The sequence below is a fragment of the Heptranchias perlo genome, chromosome 31 (genome assembly GCF_035084215.1).
Source record: "Heptranchias perlo isolate sHepPer1 chromosome 31, sHepPer1.hap1, whole genome shotgun sequence".
Classification (NCBI taxonomy): domain Eukaryota; kingdom Metazoa; phylum Chordata; class Chondrichthyes; order Hexanchiformes; family Hexanchidae; genus Heptranchias; species Heptranchias perlo.
The window spans coordinates 4,389,699-4,408,724 of NC_090355.1; the positions used below are offsets into that span (position 1 = coordinate 4,389,699).

At 46.9% G+C, this 19,026-nt stretch overlaps 1 protein-coding gene across 3 annotated transcripts in view; it reads right to left on the reverse strand.

Annotated features, from left to right (window-relative positions):
• Window positions 1–19,026, reverse strand: part of slc31a1 (solute carrier family 31 member 1) — a 43,975-nt gene that overhangs the window by 4,969 nt on the left and 19,980 nt on the right. For all 3 annotated transcript variants that reach the window (XM_067969534.1, XM_067969535.1, XM_067969533.1), the window contains exons 2-4: window positions 6,571–6,720; window positions 3,276–3,348; window positions 466–634 (exon numbers count right to left, since the gene is read on the reverse strand). In XM_067969534.1, coding sequence (XP_067825635.1) covers window positions 466–634; window positions 3,276–3,348; window positions 6,571–6,681 — 353 coding nt within the window. In that variant the 5' untranslated portion in view covers window positions 6,682–6,720. The remainder of the gene's footprint in view (window positions 1–465; window positions 635–3,275; window positions 3,349–6,570; window positions 6,721–19,026) is intronic.

The following is a 19,026-nucleotide window of genomic DNA, read 5'->3' on the forward strand; positions in this document are numbered from 1 at the left end:
GAAGTACTGGCCAACAGCTACTGGCCCTTGGTTTTCTTTCTCTTTCCTCCACTGAAGGCATTGGCCAATACTGGGCCAGCCTTCTGCAGATGGCAGCAGCCCCTCAGTACCTCACCCAAGAGCCTACTGCTCATGTGCGGACCTAGAAAGTGAGAGCGAGCAGGCTACTTGACTGCAGCAGGTATATTTGCTGAGCCAGATCCTGACCTCAGTGGATGTCAGCACCACAGAGCAACTGGGGAGGGGGGGGGTGCACAGCAGAGCAACTGAGGGGGACACCAACTCCAGTAGATTTTTCTCTTCCTAGCCCAGAACAGCTATGGCCAATTGTAGCAAGCACCCTCCCCCCCTACCCCCAATAGGACATACAGGGGGGGGGGGTTGAACCTGGAAGCTTCCTAACCTGTGTAGCTCAGTACCAAACTAGGTGGTGTACGTTGCACACAGGTGTTTTCCCACACTCACCCAACAGTTTTATGCGTTTCCATCAGCATTGTCCCATTTGGTCCAGGAACAGGCATGGAGTTATAACGAACGTTAACCTGCGATTTTCGAAGCAAACATTCTCGACTGATTTTCAGCCCCTCGTAAATCACCGCAAACAGGAAGACAACCACGCAGGCACCGACCATCCCTGCAGGAGAGAAGGAAGCAGGAAAGGGAAGGTAGGATTATACAATGACCGCAGGGGCCCAACCTGTGGACAATTAGCTTGACCTACAGTTAGGAATTATATAATGATCAACGGCATAGTACCACAGGCACTTGGGTGGAAGGGGATAGGGAAAAGAGAATCAGGAGCATTTCAGCTCAAATTGTGACAAAACACCACTACTTATCTGCAATCTCAAATGTTGCTCCTGGACCCAGGAGATACTAAATAGTGTAATTTGATATTGGCTGAAAAGGACACATGATGGTGACGACAACTTGACATTTTGGGAAATGTCTCAACCCCAGGACAGCTCAGGGGCATGTGGAATCCAGCCTGCTTAAATGGGAAGGCAGACTTCACCAACAGATCCTACAGGCCCTGAACAGGGTCTGGTCTATTCCAGCTGTAGCCAGCTTACCACAGAGGACATTTTTCTTCTTTCCATGTTTCCATCTGATGGTGCCCCTCTGCCAGGTGCTGACACACACTGGTTACAGCTCCATGGGCAGCAGTGACCCTACTGTAACTCACTCGTGACTGGTCTGCAGGTGTGAGCCTGAAATCATAGAATCAGGATTAACAGCACAGGAAACTGCCACCTGGGCCATGGGACTGTCAACTCTCATTCCACGAGTGTCAGCCTTGGCTTAGTTGGTAGCACTCTCGCCTCAGTCAGAAAGTTGTGGGTTCAAGTCCCACTCCAGAGACTTGAGCACATAATCCAGGCTGGCACTTCACTGCAGCACTGAGTGAGTGCTGCACTATCGGAGGTGCCATCTTACAGCTAAGACGTTAAATCAAGGCCCCATCTACCCTCTCAGGTGGATGTAAAAGATCCCATGGCACTATTCGATGAAGCGCAGGAGGGTTCTCCTAGTATTCTGGCCAATATTTATCCCTCAACTATCAACTAAAACAGATGATCTGATCATTTATCTCATTGCTGTTTGTGGGATCTTGCTGTGCACAAATTGCTGCCGCAATTCCTACATTACAACAGTGACTACACTTCAAAAGGTACTTAATTGGCTGTAAAGTGCTTTGGGACATCCTGAAGTCATGAAAAGCACTATATAAATACAAATCTTTCTTTTCATTTCCCTGCCCTATCTCCATAGCCATTCATATTTTTCCTTTTCAAATACTTTTACAATTCCTTTTTATGGCAATGTTAAAGCCTCGATAACCACTTGCAAAAAAAAATGATTCCATGTTTGTCCTCCATGCCAGCAAGCAATGGAAATATAATTGGCGGGGGAAATAGGAACAGATTTTTGTTTATGTTTCAGTTTACGTTTCCGTCAGGCTGATGGGCAGCTATCAAGGTGAGGGAAGCACGATTTACATGTTGAGCAATGCAGCATGAAACAAGCCAAATCCGTGAAACAGTGGAACCAGAGCCTGGGTTACAATTTCTGGGTCTCTGCATCAATAAGGCTCTCAGCTCTCTTGAAATTCTTGTGGGTCCTGGGAATCCCAACACATTTGTTCACTGACCACCAGATCTACAGGGTTTCATACAATTGATGATCAGTTTAAAAGGCTAAGATTAGCAGCTACAAAAAAAAAATCAGCAGGAAGCGGTTTTACAAAATAATACTAACGTATTTTAGGTCAGATGGTCATTCCTGAAATCAAGAGAATGTGCTTCCCTTCAGCTCTCGACAAGAGAGATCACAGTTGAACAGGTCAAACCCCAATTTTTACATTTAATAGTCAGTTAATTTTAGTCAATAGTCACTATCCTACTTCCCAAAACCATTACACAGATTAACCAGGTTACTGAACTCAAGTCTACACAATGCAAATCAATCTTTAACACCTTAGAGTTGGGCAAACAAATGACAATAGGTGGGTTGTTCCACAATTATTGAGTTACTCATCAGCTGAAGATCTCCCTCTAATGTAAGTGACTGTGTGCAAAAAAAATCTACTTGCCACAGCCCCTCATGAATGAATTTAACTCTGAGCCTGTATGTTTATTGAAAAACACATTGTGAATGGGAGTATTTTAAGCACCAGCACTTAAATTGTCTTGTCACCAAATTCAGTGGTTGATTTGCCAAATATATCCCTACATTATTTGGCTGCCATGCTGATACCATAAACACAGCAGTGAATCTAAGTATGAGGTTTCAACATTCACCTGCACCTATCCATCAAACCAGCTGGATGGAAAACTTCATCCATTCACTGTTCCCAGTCCGCAAACGCCTCGATTTTAAAATTCTCATACTCGCCCCCATCTCTGTAACCTCCTCCAGGCCGACAACCCTCAGATCTCTGCGTTCCTCCAATTCTAGCCTCTTGTACATCCCCGATTTTCATCACCACTCCATTGGCGCCTGTGCCTTCAGCTGCCTAGACCCTAAGCTCTGGAATTCCCTCCCTAAACCTCTCCGCCTCTCTCTCCTCCTTTATGACGCTCCTTAAAACCTATTTGGGTCACCTGTCCTAATATCTCCTTTTGTGGCTTGGTGTCAAATTTTGTTTGATAATGCCCCTGTGAAGTGCCTTGGGACGTTTTACTACATTAAAAGGCGCTATATAAATGCAAGCAGTTATTCAAACTCTGCCTTGCAGCACATCGCCTCCGAACTGCCATGAAGTCAGCACTCACCTCCAACCGAGTTGATCAGTAGCCCAGAGAAGAGTAGCTCCACGTTCTTATATCCAAAGTAGAACGTCATTTGCTGGGGGATAAAGAAATTATAGAGTGAGACTCCGATTACACCATAGCCATAAACCCCAGTCAGTGTCCCAAACATGGTAAGGGGTAAGAATGGATAGATCACGTACTGCGGTAGATTGCAGCCTTTATGCTTTCACCACGTTTTCAATGTTTAAGGTCTTGGATATAGTGCTAGAGGGAGTGGTGACCAAGTTTGCAGATGATACTAAAATAGGAGGCACAGTAAATAATTCTGAGGACCAGAGGAATCTGCGTGGGGATAAGATGGTGGAACAGGCAAAATAGTGGCAGATGAAATTCAATTATGAATAATTATATTTTCAATGTGGTAAAGCTGAGTGATGTGGAAGAGCAGAGGGATTTTGGGGGGGAAATCAGGTTCACAAGACTTTAAAAGCAGCACCTCAAGTGGATAAGAAAGCGAATGGAATTCTGGGTTTTATGGCAAGAGGTGTAGAATATAATAGAGATGCAACGATGAATCTATATAAAACCTTAGTAAGACCACAGCTGAAGAACTGTGCGCAGTTTTGGGCACCAAACTGAAAGAAAGATGGTGAGGCAATAGAGAGGGTACAGCGTAGATTCCCTAGGATGCTACCTGGTATGAGGAAATACAAATACAAAGAAAGACTTGGGGCTGTGTTTGTTAGACTAGAGATTAAAGGAGTGATTTGATATTTAAAATTATGAATAGATGGGACAGATTAGATAGAAACAAGACTTTCCAGTGATTGAGGGGTCTAGAACAAGGGGACATAGATACAAAATTAAATATAAGAGATTTAGGAAAGAAAGCAGGAGAAACTTTTTTTTTAAAACACGGAGGGTTGTGAGGCTGTGGAATGCACTACCAGAGTTAATGAATGAACCAGAGACAATTTAAGAATAGGTCAGATAAGTGACTGAAGAGGAATGAAGGGACAGGGGTACAGGGTGGACACATGGGATTAGAACGACTGCCCCCGGGGAGGATGACAACGGGGACTGGCTGGGCCGAGCGGCCCGTTTCCATGATGTAATTTCTATCTAATTCTTTGCAATTGAACTTGGAAAGGTCCTTGTGTTGTGAATGATGCTCTCTTCCACACACCGAAGCCAACATCCCTCAGGGGGTTACTGGTCTCGATAAAGACATTGTAGCATTTTCCACATCTCTTTGACCCCTACCAGCCTCAGTTTCAGCAAAGGCCAGAGGAGAACTAACAGAAACAGAAACTGCTGGAATCATTGATGAAGGAATCGCACCTGAAACTTTGACTCCTCTGTTCCCTCCACAGATGCTGCCTGATCTGCTCAGATTTCCCAGCATCTGCATTTTTTTGCTATTTGCCAGTACTGCTGCCAGCTGAATCTTCCCTCCATCTCGTTGCTTTTCTCTTTCGTGGAACTTTGAGAATTCACAAATAAAAAGCCTACTTTTTTTTTAAAAAAAATGATCCTTTTATCTTTTCAGGCCTCCTTTTGTTAAAATTCTTTCTTGGCGAAGAGATGGCTGGCAATCAGTTCCCAGGCTACTGCCAACCATTCTCAGCGGAGCAGGTCAGTGGGCAGTGGGGTCATGCCCTCAGATTCTCTCCCCCACCCACCGTGGGGATGGTCCTGGGGAAACAAGGGCATAAACAGCCCAGCGAGCCACTGCGGTACCACGCTCCTAACAGAGATATCATCTGAGACAAGGAGGGGTAATTTTCAACTTACTGCCAGAGAGCGTAAACCTGACATTGTGGGTCAGGCGCCCTTTATAGAAACCGTGCCATTCTCCTTTCCATTGATACCTTACAATGGGCGATGCCCGCAGCGTCAGTTTTCCACTGCCGATACGTTAAACATTACGCCCAAGGACCTCAGCGCATGCGGGTGCAACTATTGATCATCTCAACCACCAGAGGAACACTGAACGAGAACAACAAAATACAATTTACAAAACAAAAAGGGAGGTAAAAGGAGAGTTCAAAGTTTCATTTTTCAAAGAGTGGCTTCCAGCTGTTTGGGTGAAACATAGAAAATAGGAGCAGGAGTAGGCCATTCGGCCCTTCGAGCCTGCTCCGCCATTCAATATGGTCATGGCTGATCCTCTATCTCAATACCATATTCCCGTTCTCTCCCCATACCCCTTGATGCCTTTTGTGTCTAGAAATCTATCTAACTCCTTCTTAAATATATTCAGTGACTTGGCCTCCACAGCCTTCTGTGGTAGAGAATTCCACAGGTTCACCACCCTCTGAGTGAAGAAATTTCTCCTCATCTCAGTCCTAAATGTCCTACCCCGTATCCTGAGACTGTGACCCCTCATTCTGGACCCCCCCCACCAACTCCAGAAGAAACATCCTCCCTGCATCCAGTCTGTCTAGTCCTGTTAGTCCCAAATGTTAGTGTTCTAATCCAAACAGAGGGGAACTGCTGCAGCAGTGAAACTAGACGGGTTTGGTGTTTTGGAACAGTTTTCAGCTAGTGTTCATTGCCATATAGTAGTACAGCACAATCGGCCCACGGCACCTGTGCCGTCTCTCTCAAAGAGCTATCCACTCAGTCCCATTCCTTGCCCTTTTCCCATGCCTTTTTAATCTTTTTCCCATATTTCTATTTCCCCCTCACCAGTGCTTTAAATGTAATCAACACCCTGTTTAAGCTTTTACTTCCCTCAGTCCAGCTAAGACTGAAGGAAGTTTTCAAGTGCTAAATGTAACAGCTGCTCGTAGAGTCAGCACACGCTCCACTCTACTTACTGGCACTTCAATACAAACTCTTCCGTTTTAAACGAACAGTTCGAGTCAGCTGAACAACAGTTATAGTAACCAGGTGGAAACGTTCTCCATTCCTAAGTGGGCCAAGTGAGACACTTCAAAACATGCTGCCGAATAAAATTAAAAGCGGCCGTGAGGAGAGAGACTGAAACAGTGAGCAAAGTATCCACTGCAACTGCCTACAATATGAACTATTCCTCTCCCCACAAACAGCTGCTCCATGATTCACAATGTGCCAAGTCCCTTACCCTAATGATGAGGAGGATCCAACTCCAAACGTAATGGTGCCTAAACCAAGCATCGAGTGTTGCAACTTTCAACACCGACTCCCATCCACACCCCACTCCCAACCAAAATCAGCTTATTCCATTCACTCAGAACCCCCACAGGGAATTACAAACCGCACCAACTTGCTGTTTCAGCCAAAGAACATATTTACTGCAGACCCTGAGACATTGGGAGGAGAGAGTCCTTACCATCATCATACCCTCGTGCCCTGATGGAGACATCGGGTGGTGGTGAGGGGGTCCGCTGGGAGCCATTGGCATGGTGTCGTGATTGTGGTTGTCATGCATTGACATATTCATTGCAATGGTGGAGGTGAGTCCGAGACTCTCTGTGAATGCCTAAAAATAGAAGCACACGTTATTAGGTCTCTCTAGCTGGCCGTAATGCACACTTCAAATTTGCCCACAATAGAGAAACAGGTCATTAATGTTCCAGGGACAGACTATTCACCTGGTGATGGTATGGAACAAAACCAGTAATAAAAAAATGTTGAACACGTGGATGCAACAGCTGAAATATAAATCAACAAAAAGTATGCCAAGGTTTTACAACGTAATGGTCAGATCACACCTCGAGTACTGTGTTTCATTTGAGTGACCCCACACAAATAATGCATTTCCATTAGAAAGATACGAAGGAGAACAACTAGCTTTTTGCCAGAGGGAGGACAGAGGGTGTGGGGGGGGGGGGGGGGGGGAAGAGAAAACAGGGAGTGAGAGAGAGAGAAAACAGGGAGTGAGAGAGAGAGAAAACAGGGAGTGAGAGAGAGAGAAAACAGGGAGTGAGAGAGAGAGAAAACAGGGAGTGAGAGAGAGAGAAAACAGGGAGTGAGAGAGAGAGAAAACAGGGAGTGAGAGAGAGAGAAAACAGGGAGTGAGAGAGAGAGAAAACAGGGAGTGAGAGAGAGAGAAAACAGGGAGTGAGAGAGAGAGAAAACAGGGAGTGAGAGAGAGAGAAAACAGGGAGTGAGAGAGAGAGAAAACAGGGAGTGAGAGAGAGAGAAAACAGGGAGTGAGAGAGAGAGAAAACAGGGAGTGAGAGAGAGAGAAAACAGGGAGTGAGAGAGAGAGAAAACAGGGAGTGAGAGAGAGAGAAAACAGGGAGTGAGAGAGAGAGAAAACAGGGAGTGAGAGAGAGAGAAAACAGGGAGTGAGAGAGAGAGAAAACAGGGAGTGAGAGAGAGAGAAAACAGGGAGTGAGAGAGAGAGAAAACAGGGAGTGAGAGAGAGAGAAAACAGGGAGTGAGAGAGAGAGAAAACAGGGAGTGAGAGAGAGAGAAAACAGGGAGTGAGAGAGAGAGAAAACAGGGAGTGAGAGAGAGAGAAAACAGGGAGTGAGAGAGAGAGAAAACAGGGAGTGAGAGAGAGAGAAAACAGGGAGTGAGAGAGAGAGAAAACAGGGAGTGAGAGAGAGAGAAAACAGGGAGTGAGAGAGAGAGAAAACAGGGAGTGAGAGAGAGAGAAAACAGGGAGTGTGTGAGAGAGAGAAAACAGGGAGTGTGTGAGAGAGAGAAAACAGGGAGTGTGTGAGAGAGAGAAAACAGGGAGTGTGTGAGAGAGAGAAAACAGGGAGTGTGTGAGAGAGAGAAAACAGGGAGTGTGAGAGAGAGAGAAAACAGGGAGTGTGAGAGAGAGAGAAAACAGGGAGTGTGAGAGAGAAAACAGGGAGTGTGAGAGAGAAAACAGGGAGTGTGAGAGAGAGAGAGAAAACAGGGAGTGAGAGAGAGAGAAAACAGGGAGTGAGAGAGAGAGATAACGGAGTGAGAGAGAGAGATAACAGGGAGTGAGAGAGAGAGATAACAGGGAGTGAGAGAGAGAGATAACAGGGAGTGAGAGAGAGAGATAACAGGGAGTGAGAGAGAGAGATAACAGGGAGTGAGAGAGAGAGATAACAGGGAGTGAGAGAGAGAGATAACAGGGGGAAAAAAAGGGAGTGAGTGAGAGTGAGAGAGGCGCGGTAATTGAATCACAAGACTTACAGCCTCAGGAGGCAGCAACCAATAACAGACCCCCACTGCCCCAGGGTCTTAAAAAATGCGACCCTTGTCCCAGGTCTCTGGGCATCTGTAGATTTACTGCTGCTCAGTCTCTCTGACCCACACTTCATTTTCTTCCACTGGAAGGATGATCCCCTTTCCCCTCAGACAATGCTGACTCGGTTAACTTTACAAACAATATTTCACTCCTTTTGCTGTCTGATTGATTTGTATGAAATTGAATATACACACACATACACACGTACATATACACACACAGTGGAGAGACTTTGTTAACTTAGAGATAAGATTTTGATTCTATGAGGTTTATTTGGAGATGAACTTTACACCAAGGACAGCAGATGTGTGATTTATTTTATACCCTTTATTTTAGCAGCCTCATTCCCCAGTGGACCAATTGAGATAAAGAGCTCGTGAGCCCATGTTTTAATAATACACAGGGAAATGTGCCTGAAACATAGGTGCACATTATGTGAAAAGTTATGCTATTATTTTAAATGTAATACACACACCAGAGAACTCTGCAACTCACCTTAAACAGTCTCCCACCAACTATCGACTCCATAAAGAGACAACACCTACTCCCCAAACCAATTTTGTGGCTGGAGTTAAGAGTACAAGATAATCTCTTAATCTGATTCCAGCTAAACTTTCTATCCTCCTAATGCAGTTAATTGGCCAGACAAGAATAGCCTCTGGGCCTTGGTGCTCCTCCTGACATTTAAAGTTAAATCGGGTTTCAGGAGAAACTGGAGCACAAATCAAGTTTACTTGCAGTGACGATCAGAGCAATCCGTTTAAAATAGCGATTGATTTGATTGTGGCACCGTCCATCCAATGCAGATACGGGCAGTAAACACTTGTTTCCTGGCAACACAATTACAGGAACAAGGAGCTAACAAAAGTTGTTAATTGCATCTGTATCTTTTCATTGCCATAAGTCACAGGCACAGCTCACCTGAAACACACTTCTACACTTAACCAGACTTTTGATCCCATTTCGGAAGAGCAGGCTCCTCCCTTTTACGCTCCACAACAGGAGCCTGTCTCCATAGTGTTGCTGGGGCCTACAGTACAATAGGGATCCAGCAGAGTCCAGCTCCTCGCAGTTACTTTATTGAAAAAGGGGGCCTTCACCTGATGGCACGTTCGCAGGTCTGTACTTTTGCGGGTCTATTGTGCCACTGTTTCCCTGAAGGTTGGGTCATTTACACCAGTGTCGTCCAATAGAAATAGCTGACTGGCCACAGGTATAGTGATGGCAACAACATTTCAGTCACATGCACTAATGGTATAGAAAACACCTTACATACACTCACAATACAGGTAAAAGTGTTTCATGTGTATATTTACTTAACATCTACCACTATTCAGTAACCAAGGAAGTAAATACTGAACGATCAAAAAAACATTTGCGCACTCTGCTTTTAGTCTTACCATTTTAACAAACACACAAAATGGTTAAAGTACACATGCACATTTTGTGCGAATAAAATGAAATTGCATTTAAATAAAGCCTCTCTCAACCTCAGGACCAAAGCACTTTATAGCCAATTCAGTACTTTTGAAGTATAGCTGCTGTTGTAATGCAGTAAACACGACAGCCAATTTGCACACAGCAAGATCCCAAAAACAGCGGTGTGATAATGACCAGATAATCTGTTTTATTGATGTTGGTTGAGGGATAAATATTGGTCAGTACACCGGGGTGAACTCTCTTTCAAAATAGTGCCATGGGATCTTTCGCGTCCATCTGAGGGGGCAGACGGGGCCTCGGTTTAACATCTCATCTGAAAGACAGCACCTCCAGCAGTGCAGCGCTCCCTCAGTACTACACTGAAGTGTCTCTGGAGTGGGACTTGAACCCACAACCTTCTGAGTCAGAGACGAGGGTGCTCCCACCGAGCCACGGCTCACACCTGATGAGTACTGAGATCACATGCTCAACGGTGCCGATTATTCATTTTAAAAAATTTATTAATCGGAAATGCAATTAGCCACATCTGGATTCCAAATCAGCCACATGCAGCTAGCGGCGAACGTTTTGGGCAGCACTGGTTTACACGGCGGAGTGCGGCCTCTGAGGGAAATCGGCACGTGTCGGCTGTGCTCCGTTCTACACCTTTCAGAGTGCACAACATTCCCAGGGAGAATTTGGCTTCCTCCTCCCACTGAACATTGTCACCAACATTCATTTCTTTTCCCCCCTCCATTCATTTAATTTTCAAGGGTACTTCATTCTAGAATTATTCTGGTTCCAGATGAATCCCACAGCCTTATTCCAAAGACCCATTTGTAGACCAACTTTTTCAGAGGGCTACAATGCTGTTGGGGTGTTCACCCAATGGAGTGCAGCTGATGGAGGGGGAACCTTGCATCTGCTATTGGCCATTCTTTTGTACTATAAAAGTGACTACAGATAAACAGGGGCTCATACAGATTCATATTTTACACATGCATGAAATCTGTTCTTCCCACTCCAGGCCCATGTGAATGCTTGCAGCCACACCAATGCACTGCAGTGGAATGGTTTCTCAGTGTTACCAATTCCCTATGAGGTGTTGCATGCAGGGAATCACAAAAGCAATCCCATTTTTATATCATATTGTGGTGCATGGTGACACACCAATGTACTGCACCACCTCAGGTTAGAATTTTTAAAACAGCTCCCTAGTAGCTGAGGTTAAATGCACTGCCAAGCATTGTACCGGAAACACAGGCCAGATCAAAATCCCGGGTTCAAACCGCAGTCTGTGATGTAAGTTTATCTCAGTGTGGATGGGCCTAAAGTTGGCCTTGACATCCTTTCACATGGAGGGCGAGGGAGGAAAAGAGAAATAATCAGTCCAGTGACACCTGCTGAAAGGAGCATGAACCTAGACAGCAACAGGTGCAGCCACCTTGGAAACAGCTGAAGATTCAGATGCTGTGAGCAGTCAGGGGAATTGCTGTACAAACTTGTGGGTTGAAACTTACTGGGTCTGTGATCAGTCAATGAATGGGAACAATGAATTTTTTTCCCCTCCACATTCATTTATCAGTTTTGAGATCAACTTTCTTGCTCTTTTTCTACTTTTTGAACTTATCCCCTCTCACTCCATGACCGACAGAACCTCCTGTTTTGTAGTAACTGTTATATTACCCACATTTATTGCTATATATCACAGTAGCTACTGCAGACTGTATCTACTCGCATGACCAGTGCAGAGATTGGGAGAAATTAAATTGTCCACACACCATGTACAGGTCCACAGTGCTTGTTATAAGAATATTTTCACAAATTGGTCACCATGCAAAAATATTGTTATCGTGAATATAAACAGTCCTGCAGTAACTCATGGTGAAATGTTATATTCTTATAGCACTCAGTCGTACCACATGGTGGTGCCAAGTAACATAATCCAATTAAGAAAGACAGACAGACAGACTTGCCTTTCACAACCTCAGGACGTCCCAAAGCGCTTTACAGCCAATGAAGTACTTTTGAAGTGTACACACATCAAGAGGCTAGTACTGGACAAAATCTTGCTGCTGTTGTGCTTAGTGGTAGCACAACAGCAGCAAGATTTTGAAAGAAGTTCAGTCCCAAGCTTTCCAGATGGCTTAGCGGATAAATGCACCATATGCTATGGTACTAAGTCCGACAGACCAGAAGGTCTCAGGTCTGTGCTGAGTTAATTGAATTCAAATAATGCAATTTACCTCAGCCCTCCTGAGGTAAGGAAGAAAAAAAAAGCAGCCTGGGTACCTGCTCCTGATCACTGTGCAGTGACCCCTGCTGGAACACGTGCATGTGTTCATAGACAAGTATGGGGACATATCAGGCTCAGCCTCGATTCCCTCCCCTCAGACCCTCTTATCTATGCTTACGTGTAAAGAATGGGCACTCAGCCTTGGCTCAGTGGTAGCACTCTCGCCTTGGAGCCAGAAGGAAGTGGGTTCAAACTCCAATCCAGAGACTTAAGCACACTCGCCAGGCTAACTGAGGGAGTGCTGCACAGTCAAGGTGTTCTTTAGGATGAAATGTTAAACTAAATCGGCCCTCTCAAGTAGACGTAAAAGATCCCTATTTGAAGAAGGAATGGGGAGTTCTCTATCCTGGCCAACATTAATTCCTCAACTAATTCTGGCAAAACAGATCACCAATCCTTCATCTCATTGCTGTTTGTGGGACCTTGCTGCGCACAAATTGGCTGCTGCGTTTTGCCTGCATGATGACAGTGACTACACTTCTAAAAGTACTTAATTGGTTGTAAAGTGCTTTGAGATGTCCGAAGGTCACTACATAAAGAAAGAACTTACACTTAAGGCAGGGTTGGTCGGTTCTCAGCAGGGAGTCAGGGTCTTCAGGAGAGATGGCGAGATAGCTCGAAAAAATGGACAGTCCTGCACCTCAGACTACTGCTGTCCCCAGTGTAGGTAAACTTTTAACCAATTTGGTAATATACGTCCATTGAGCAAACACCAGTCAATACAAATTGGACATCCCTTAGCTTCCTGCCCCAAAGACAGGTGGGCACAGCCTCACACCTCCCCAAACAGTTCTGTCTCCCTGAGTGCAAGAAACATTGTAATATGAAGGGCAAAAATATTCAGTGCATATTAAATCAGTTCCAAAATTTATTTGAGTGCTTCACTCCAGATCTCATTAGAAACATGGGAGATAAAGTCAGTCTGAGCCAAACATGTCCCAGCAGCCAGGTACCGAGGAGCACCGACTGAGCTGCCCACACACAGTGAAACTCAACACCCAAATCTCCAGCTTCACATTAGCTGGCTTTGACAGAATATCCCACACGTACATGATGGACGTGCTCTCCAAAATGGGGTTTGGGGAGGGAATCCGCAATTGGATCCAACTGCTCTACACAAACATCAGTAGCGCAGTTTCAATCAACGGGTGGGAATCAGAAAGCTTTCCGATCAAATCTGGAGTCAGGCAGGGCTGTCCTCTCTCCTCCGTCTTGTTCGTGTGTTGCATCGAACCCTTTGCCGAGTCCATCAGGAGGGATGCGGGCATAAGAGGGGTGACGATCCCAGGCAGTGGAGGCACTCAGGTCAAGGCCTCCCTGTACATGGATGACGTCGCCGTCTTTTGCTCGGATCAGCTCTCGGTCCGCAGATTGATGAGCATCTGCGACCAGTTCGAACTGGCCTCGGGGGCCAGGGTAAATCGTAGCAAGAGCGAGGCCATGTTCTTTGGGAACTGGACCGACCGATCCTTTGTCCCCTTCACCGTCAGGTCGGATTACCTGAAGGTGCTGGGGATCTGGTTCGGGGGGGCCGGGGCGTGCACCAAAAACTGGGAGGAGCGTATCTCCAAGGTTAAGCAGAAACTGGGACTGTGGGATCAACGATCCCTCTCGATCGTGGGCAAGAACCTGGTCATCAGGTGCGAGGTGCTCTCGGTGTTGCTGTACGTGGCGCAGGTCTGGCCCATACCTCGCTCCTGCGCCGCGACAGTCACCCGAGCCATCTTCCACTTTGTCTGGAGATCAAAAATGGACCGTGTCCGCAGGGTCACGATGTACAAATCTCCAGAGAAAGGGGGGAAAGGCGTGCCCAACATGGCCCTCATCCTGATGGCCACCTTTGTGTGCGGCTGCATCAAGCTGTGCATAGACCCTCAGTACGCAAACACAAAGTGTCACTACGTGCTGAGGTTCTACCTGTCCCCGGTGTTGAGAAGGATGGGCCTGGCCACGCTGCCACGGAACGCTCCGTCCAGTTGGACCGTTCCGCCCCACCTGTCCTTCATGGAAAGGTTTGTGCAGGAAAACACCTTTGACCACAAGGCGATCAGCAAGTGGTCCGCACGTAACGTCCTCGAGACCCTGCGGGAAAAGGAGATGGTGGATCCTGTCGGTTGGTTCCCCGAGCAGACTGTCAATGTCATTTGGCAGAACGCCTCATCGCCAGAGCTTTCAAACAAGCACCAAGACCTAGCTTGGCTGGTGGTGAGAAGGGCCCTTCCCGTCAGATCCTTCATGCACTCCCGGGCTCTCAGCGCCACCGCGCGCTGTCCCAGAGGAGGCTGCGGTGGAGACGAGACCGTCACCCATCTCCTTATGGAATGTGCCTTTGCAAAGAAGGTCTGGAGAGAGATGCAGTGGTATCTGTCCAGGTTCGTCCCGAGCAGTTCCGTAACACAGGTTTCTGTGCTCTACGGGCTGTTCCCGGGGACGCACACTGAGACGGACATCAGCTGCTGCTGGAAGACCATCAACTCGGTGAAAGACGCCCTTTGGTCTGCCCGAAACTTGCTGGTCTTCCAGCACAAGGAGCTGTCCTCGACCGAGTGTTGCAGACTGGCACATTCCAAGGTCCAGGACTACGTGCTGAGGGACGCACTGAGGATGGGTGCGGCCGCCGCAAAGGCCCTGTGGGGAAAGGCAACCGTTTAGAGCCTTCCCGCCATTGTAAACCGAGGGGCTGCAATCAGGGAAAAACCCCCTCGGGCAGAATGTAAAATTCAAATTGCTGTAATGTACCTGTAATGAATCTGAAATGAATCTGTAAGCAATAATCTGTGTTGAGTATGATGCAATGAGACACCCTAGAGCGTCATGAACTGTAACTATGTCCAATGTGTTCATTGAGCTGTACTTGACGTAACCTGCAAATTGTATAATCTGTATTGTGTACGTTTGGAAAGTGATATGACAACTGTATTGTATGTACTGCTGCAAATTTTATGAATAAAGTATATTTTTTGAAAAAAAAAAATTAGCTGTGCACATATCTCTCCACACACATTTATACAACTGATCTTTGAAAGCATGAAAATGTGAGTCATTGTGTAAAAAAGGCTTCAGAAATTATCAGTCTGTATCTTGGGACTATTCAAGAATAACTTTTTATCCACGTTTTCTCTGTTTTTGGTAGCAAGTTTCCATTTTACAGCTTCGGGCGCTTGCTATGGTTTTGGTCTCACGACATGAGTCATCGCTCGTGATCTCCATCATTGCCCAGCCTTTCAGCCACTTAAAACCTAATCTCCACCTACCCTGCGGCACTGTTCCAGAGCTGAACAGCAGGAAATTAAATTGCAGGGATAGGTACTAGCAACCAGATGTATAAAGCAGATTTGCAGCGTTGGCTTGTTTGCACTTCCACGTACACAGTGAAAGGTCTCATTCAATTAGAGACAGCCTGGGGTGACGGTATCAGAAACAGCACCAGTTCATTTAGAAAACTCAAGTTTGCAATCTTCTCCGACTAGTATTTCGCAACCAGAGGAAGAAAAGTACACCAACCACTCTGAACGTGATACTGTGACTGGTCTAACTTTAGTGTGCCAGACGAGTTTACTTAACCAGGCACACTTTTGCTCCATAGGCCATTACCGAGCTTCCTTCAATTCAATGGCGGCAAGGCCGAAACCATCCAGCTCAACTCCCACCAATAACTCTACACTTAACACTCTCTCTGCTCACTCAGTTGTGACCTCAGATCTTGACCAAGACCTTTGATCTTGAGCTGAGCTTCAGACCCCCACATCCTAGCCACCACCTATTTCTACAGAAGCACCTCCCACACCCCACCTGCCCCCGCACGCCCCCCCCCACCCCGCCGTCACCACCGGCGGCCCTGCCCTATGGGCCTTGGTTCACCACCGGCGGCCCTGCCCTATGGGCCTTGGTTCACCACCGGCGGCCCTGCCCTATGGGCCTTGGTTCACCACCGGCGGCCCTGCCCTATGGGCCTTGGTTCACCACCGGCGGCCCTGCCCTATGGGCCTTGGTTCACCACCGGCGGCCCTGCCCTACGGGCCTTGGTTCACCACCGGCGGCCCTGCCCTACGGGCCTTGGTTCACCACCGGCGGCCCTGCCCTACGGGCCTTGGTTCACCACCGGCGGCCCTGCCCTACGGGCCTTGGTTCACCACCGGCGGCCCTGCCCTACGGGCCTTGGTTCACCACCGGCGGCCCTGCCCTATGGGCCTTGGTTCACCACCGGCGGCCCTGCCCTATGGGCCTTGGTTCACCACCGGCGGCCCTGCCCTATGGGCCTTGGTTCACCACCGGCGGCCCTGCCCTATGGGCCTTGGTTCACCACCGGCGGCCCTGCCCTACGGGCCTTGGTTCACCACCGGCGGCCCTGCCCTACGGGCCTTGGTTCACCACCGGCGGCCCTGCCCTACGGGCCTTGGTTCACCACCGGCGGCCCTGCCCTACGGGCCTTGGTTCACCACCCCGCCGTCACCACCGGCGGCCCTGCCCTATTGGGCTTGACCATCACCTTGGTTTCTGAAAAATAAAACCCAGGTGCAGATTTGCTTTGAAGACAGGTAATAAGATTGCGCAGCACTGTACAAATCACTTGAGTCAATGGAAACTTCAATAGTGAAAGATTTCACAGAGACATGAATCATTACAGGGCTAACTACTCCCCACAGCAGTAAATATTGACACTAAAGCTGAGCCACATTTCTTAAGCGTGTCTGCTTTGAAAGACAAATAAAATGCACACTGCCAGGCCGAGAGCACAATATAGTGGGTATTCCGAGCCAATTAATACTAGACTACATCAGTACACCTCCCCCACCAGTTACAAAGAGCTGGTCCCAACAAAAAGATTGAATCCTTCTCATATCCTCTCCATCACAAAGGCCATCCACTCCGTAACATCGCCCATCTCCGCTCCTGCCTCAGCTTATCTGATGCTGAAACCCTCATCCATACTTCCAAAGATTATTCCAATGCTCTCCTGGCCGGCCTCCCAACTGCCACTCTCCATAAACTCGAGCTCTTCCAAAACTTTGCTGCCCATATTCTAACTCACACCATGTCCCTTTATCAACCCTGTGTTCGCTGACCTACATTGGCTCCCAGTCCACCAATGCTTCAATTTTAAAATCCTCATCCTCGAGTTCAAATCCCTCCATGGCCTCACCGTCCGCCCATCCCCACCCCCTCAATCCCTGTAACCTCCTCCAGCCTTACAACCCTCCAAGAACTCGACATTCCTCAAACTCTGGCCTCTTGCGCATCCCCGATTTCCTATGCTCCACCACTGCCGGCCGTGCCTTCAGCTGCCTGGGCCCTAAGCTCCGGAATTCCTTCCCTAAAACTCTCCGCCTCTCTATCCTCCGTTAAGACGCACCTAAAAGCCTATCTCTCGCTCTCTCACCTGTCCTAATAGCACTTTATGTGGCTCGGTGTAAAATTTTGTCTGATAAGGCTCCTGTGAAGTGCATTGGGACGTTTTACTACGTTAACAGCACTATATAAATGCAAGTTGTTGTCTGGTCTCCAACACACATGAACTATGGCCGGCAGGCAGCTCCCAGACCTTTGGCTGCAAGAGCAGCCCCACCAGTGACTTTCTCTCTCCACCCTATTGACTTTATGGTGTTATAAAGTAACCAGTGATAGATTGGTTAGATAGTTTCCACTGGTCAGTAAGACTGTAACCAGGGGCCACAAAGTTAAGATAATCACAGAAAAAAACTGAAGGGGAAGTTAAGAAAAATTCTTTACACAGTGAATAGAATGTGGAAATATCTGCCTGAAGCCGTTGGTAACTCAGAGTTTTAACAGTAATTAGAGAGATGCTTGAGAAAAGGGAACATTAAAGACTGTCGGGAGAGAGTGGCAAAAGACCAGGTGACTCAAATAATGACGAACACTGGAGCAGATTTGATGGGCTGAACAGTCTGCTTCTGCGATGCAATGTTCTATGATTCCAAAACAACAAATGGAACTGCCTAAAATGCATAGAAGTTTTGACCAACAGAAATTTCTGATCTCCGCAAATAAAGTTAATTGCACGATCAGATTAATGTTGTGGATTTATGCCAGTGGCCCAAGGTCCATTCCCTGCTCGAAAATCATTTCGAAATCTGCAGGTCACAACAAGGGTGGACTGATTTAGAAAACACTGATAGCCATTAGATTACATGAGACGCTTCCTTAGCATTTATTAGGAAATTTGTTGGTAACCTGTTGTTTTTTATCCTTCCTTTTTAAAATATTTTACAGTAATTTAGATGGGATCAATTAATTCCTCCTCTTCCAGAGTAAAGTCCTTCCAAACAGTCTTTTTTCTGCTGTACTGTGTGTGGAGCTGGTCCCAGTTTCAGTTATAACTTCCATTCATCACTTTATCTCAACTCCACACAATACAGCCTCACCCTGGACTGTGAACTCTCATGTCAGCTTGACATTGTGGCAGCACACTCATATCTCGAGTCACAAAGTTGTGGGTTGAGACCTACTCCAGGATGAGCATGTAACCTAGGCTGACACTTAATGCAACACTCCCTCAGTACTGTACTGTGTCAGTGATACTGTCTTTGAGATAAGATATTAAACCATGGTCCTGTCTGCCACAAGTGCACATAAAGGACCCCATGGCTCGAAAAAGTCTCCAGGTGTCCTGGCCAACATTGATCCCTCAACCAAAACAATAAGTTTGCTATTTGTGGGGCCTTGCTACGTGCAAATTGGCTGCCATATTTGCCCTACGTAATAATGACTCCAGTTCAAAAGTAATTCATTGATTGTGAAGCATTTTGGGACGTTCTGAAGATGTGAAATGTGCAATTTCTTCCAGTCATTTCGGTGAGAGAGAGACCGAGGGAGGGGGCGGGAGAGAGAGACCGAGACCGAGACCGAGGGAGGGGGCGGGAGAGAGAGACCGAGAC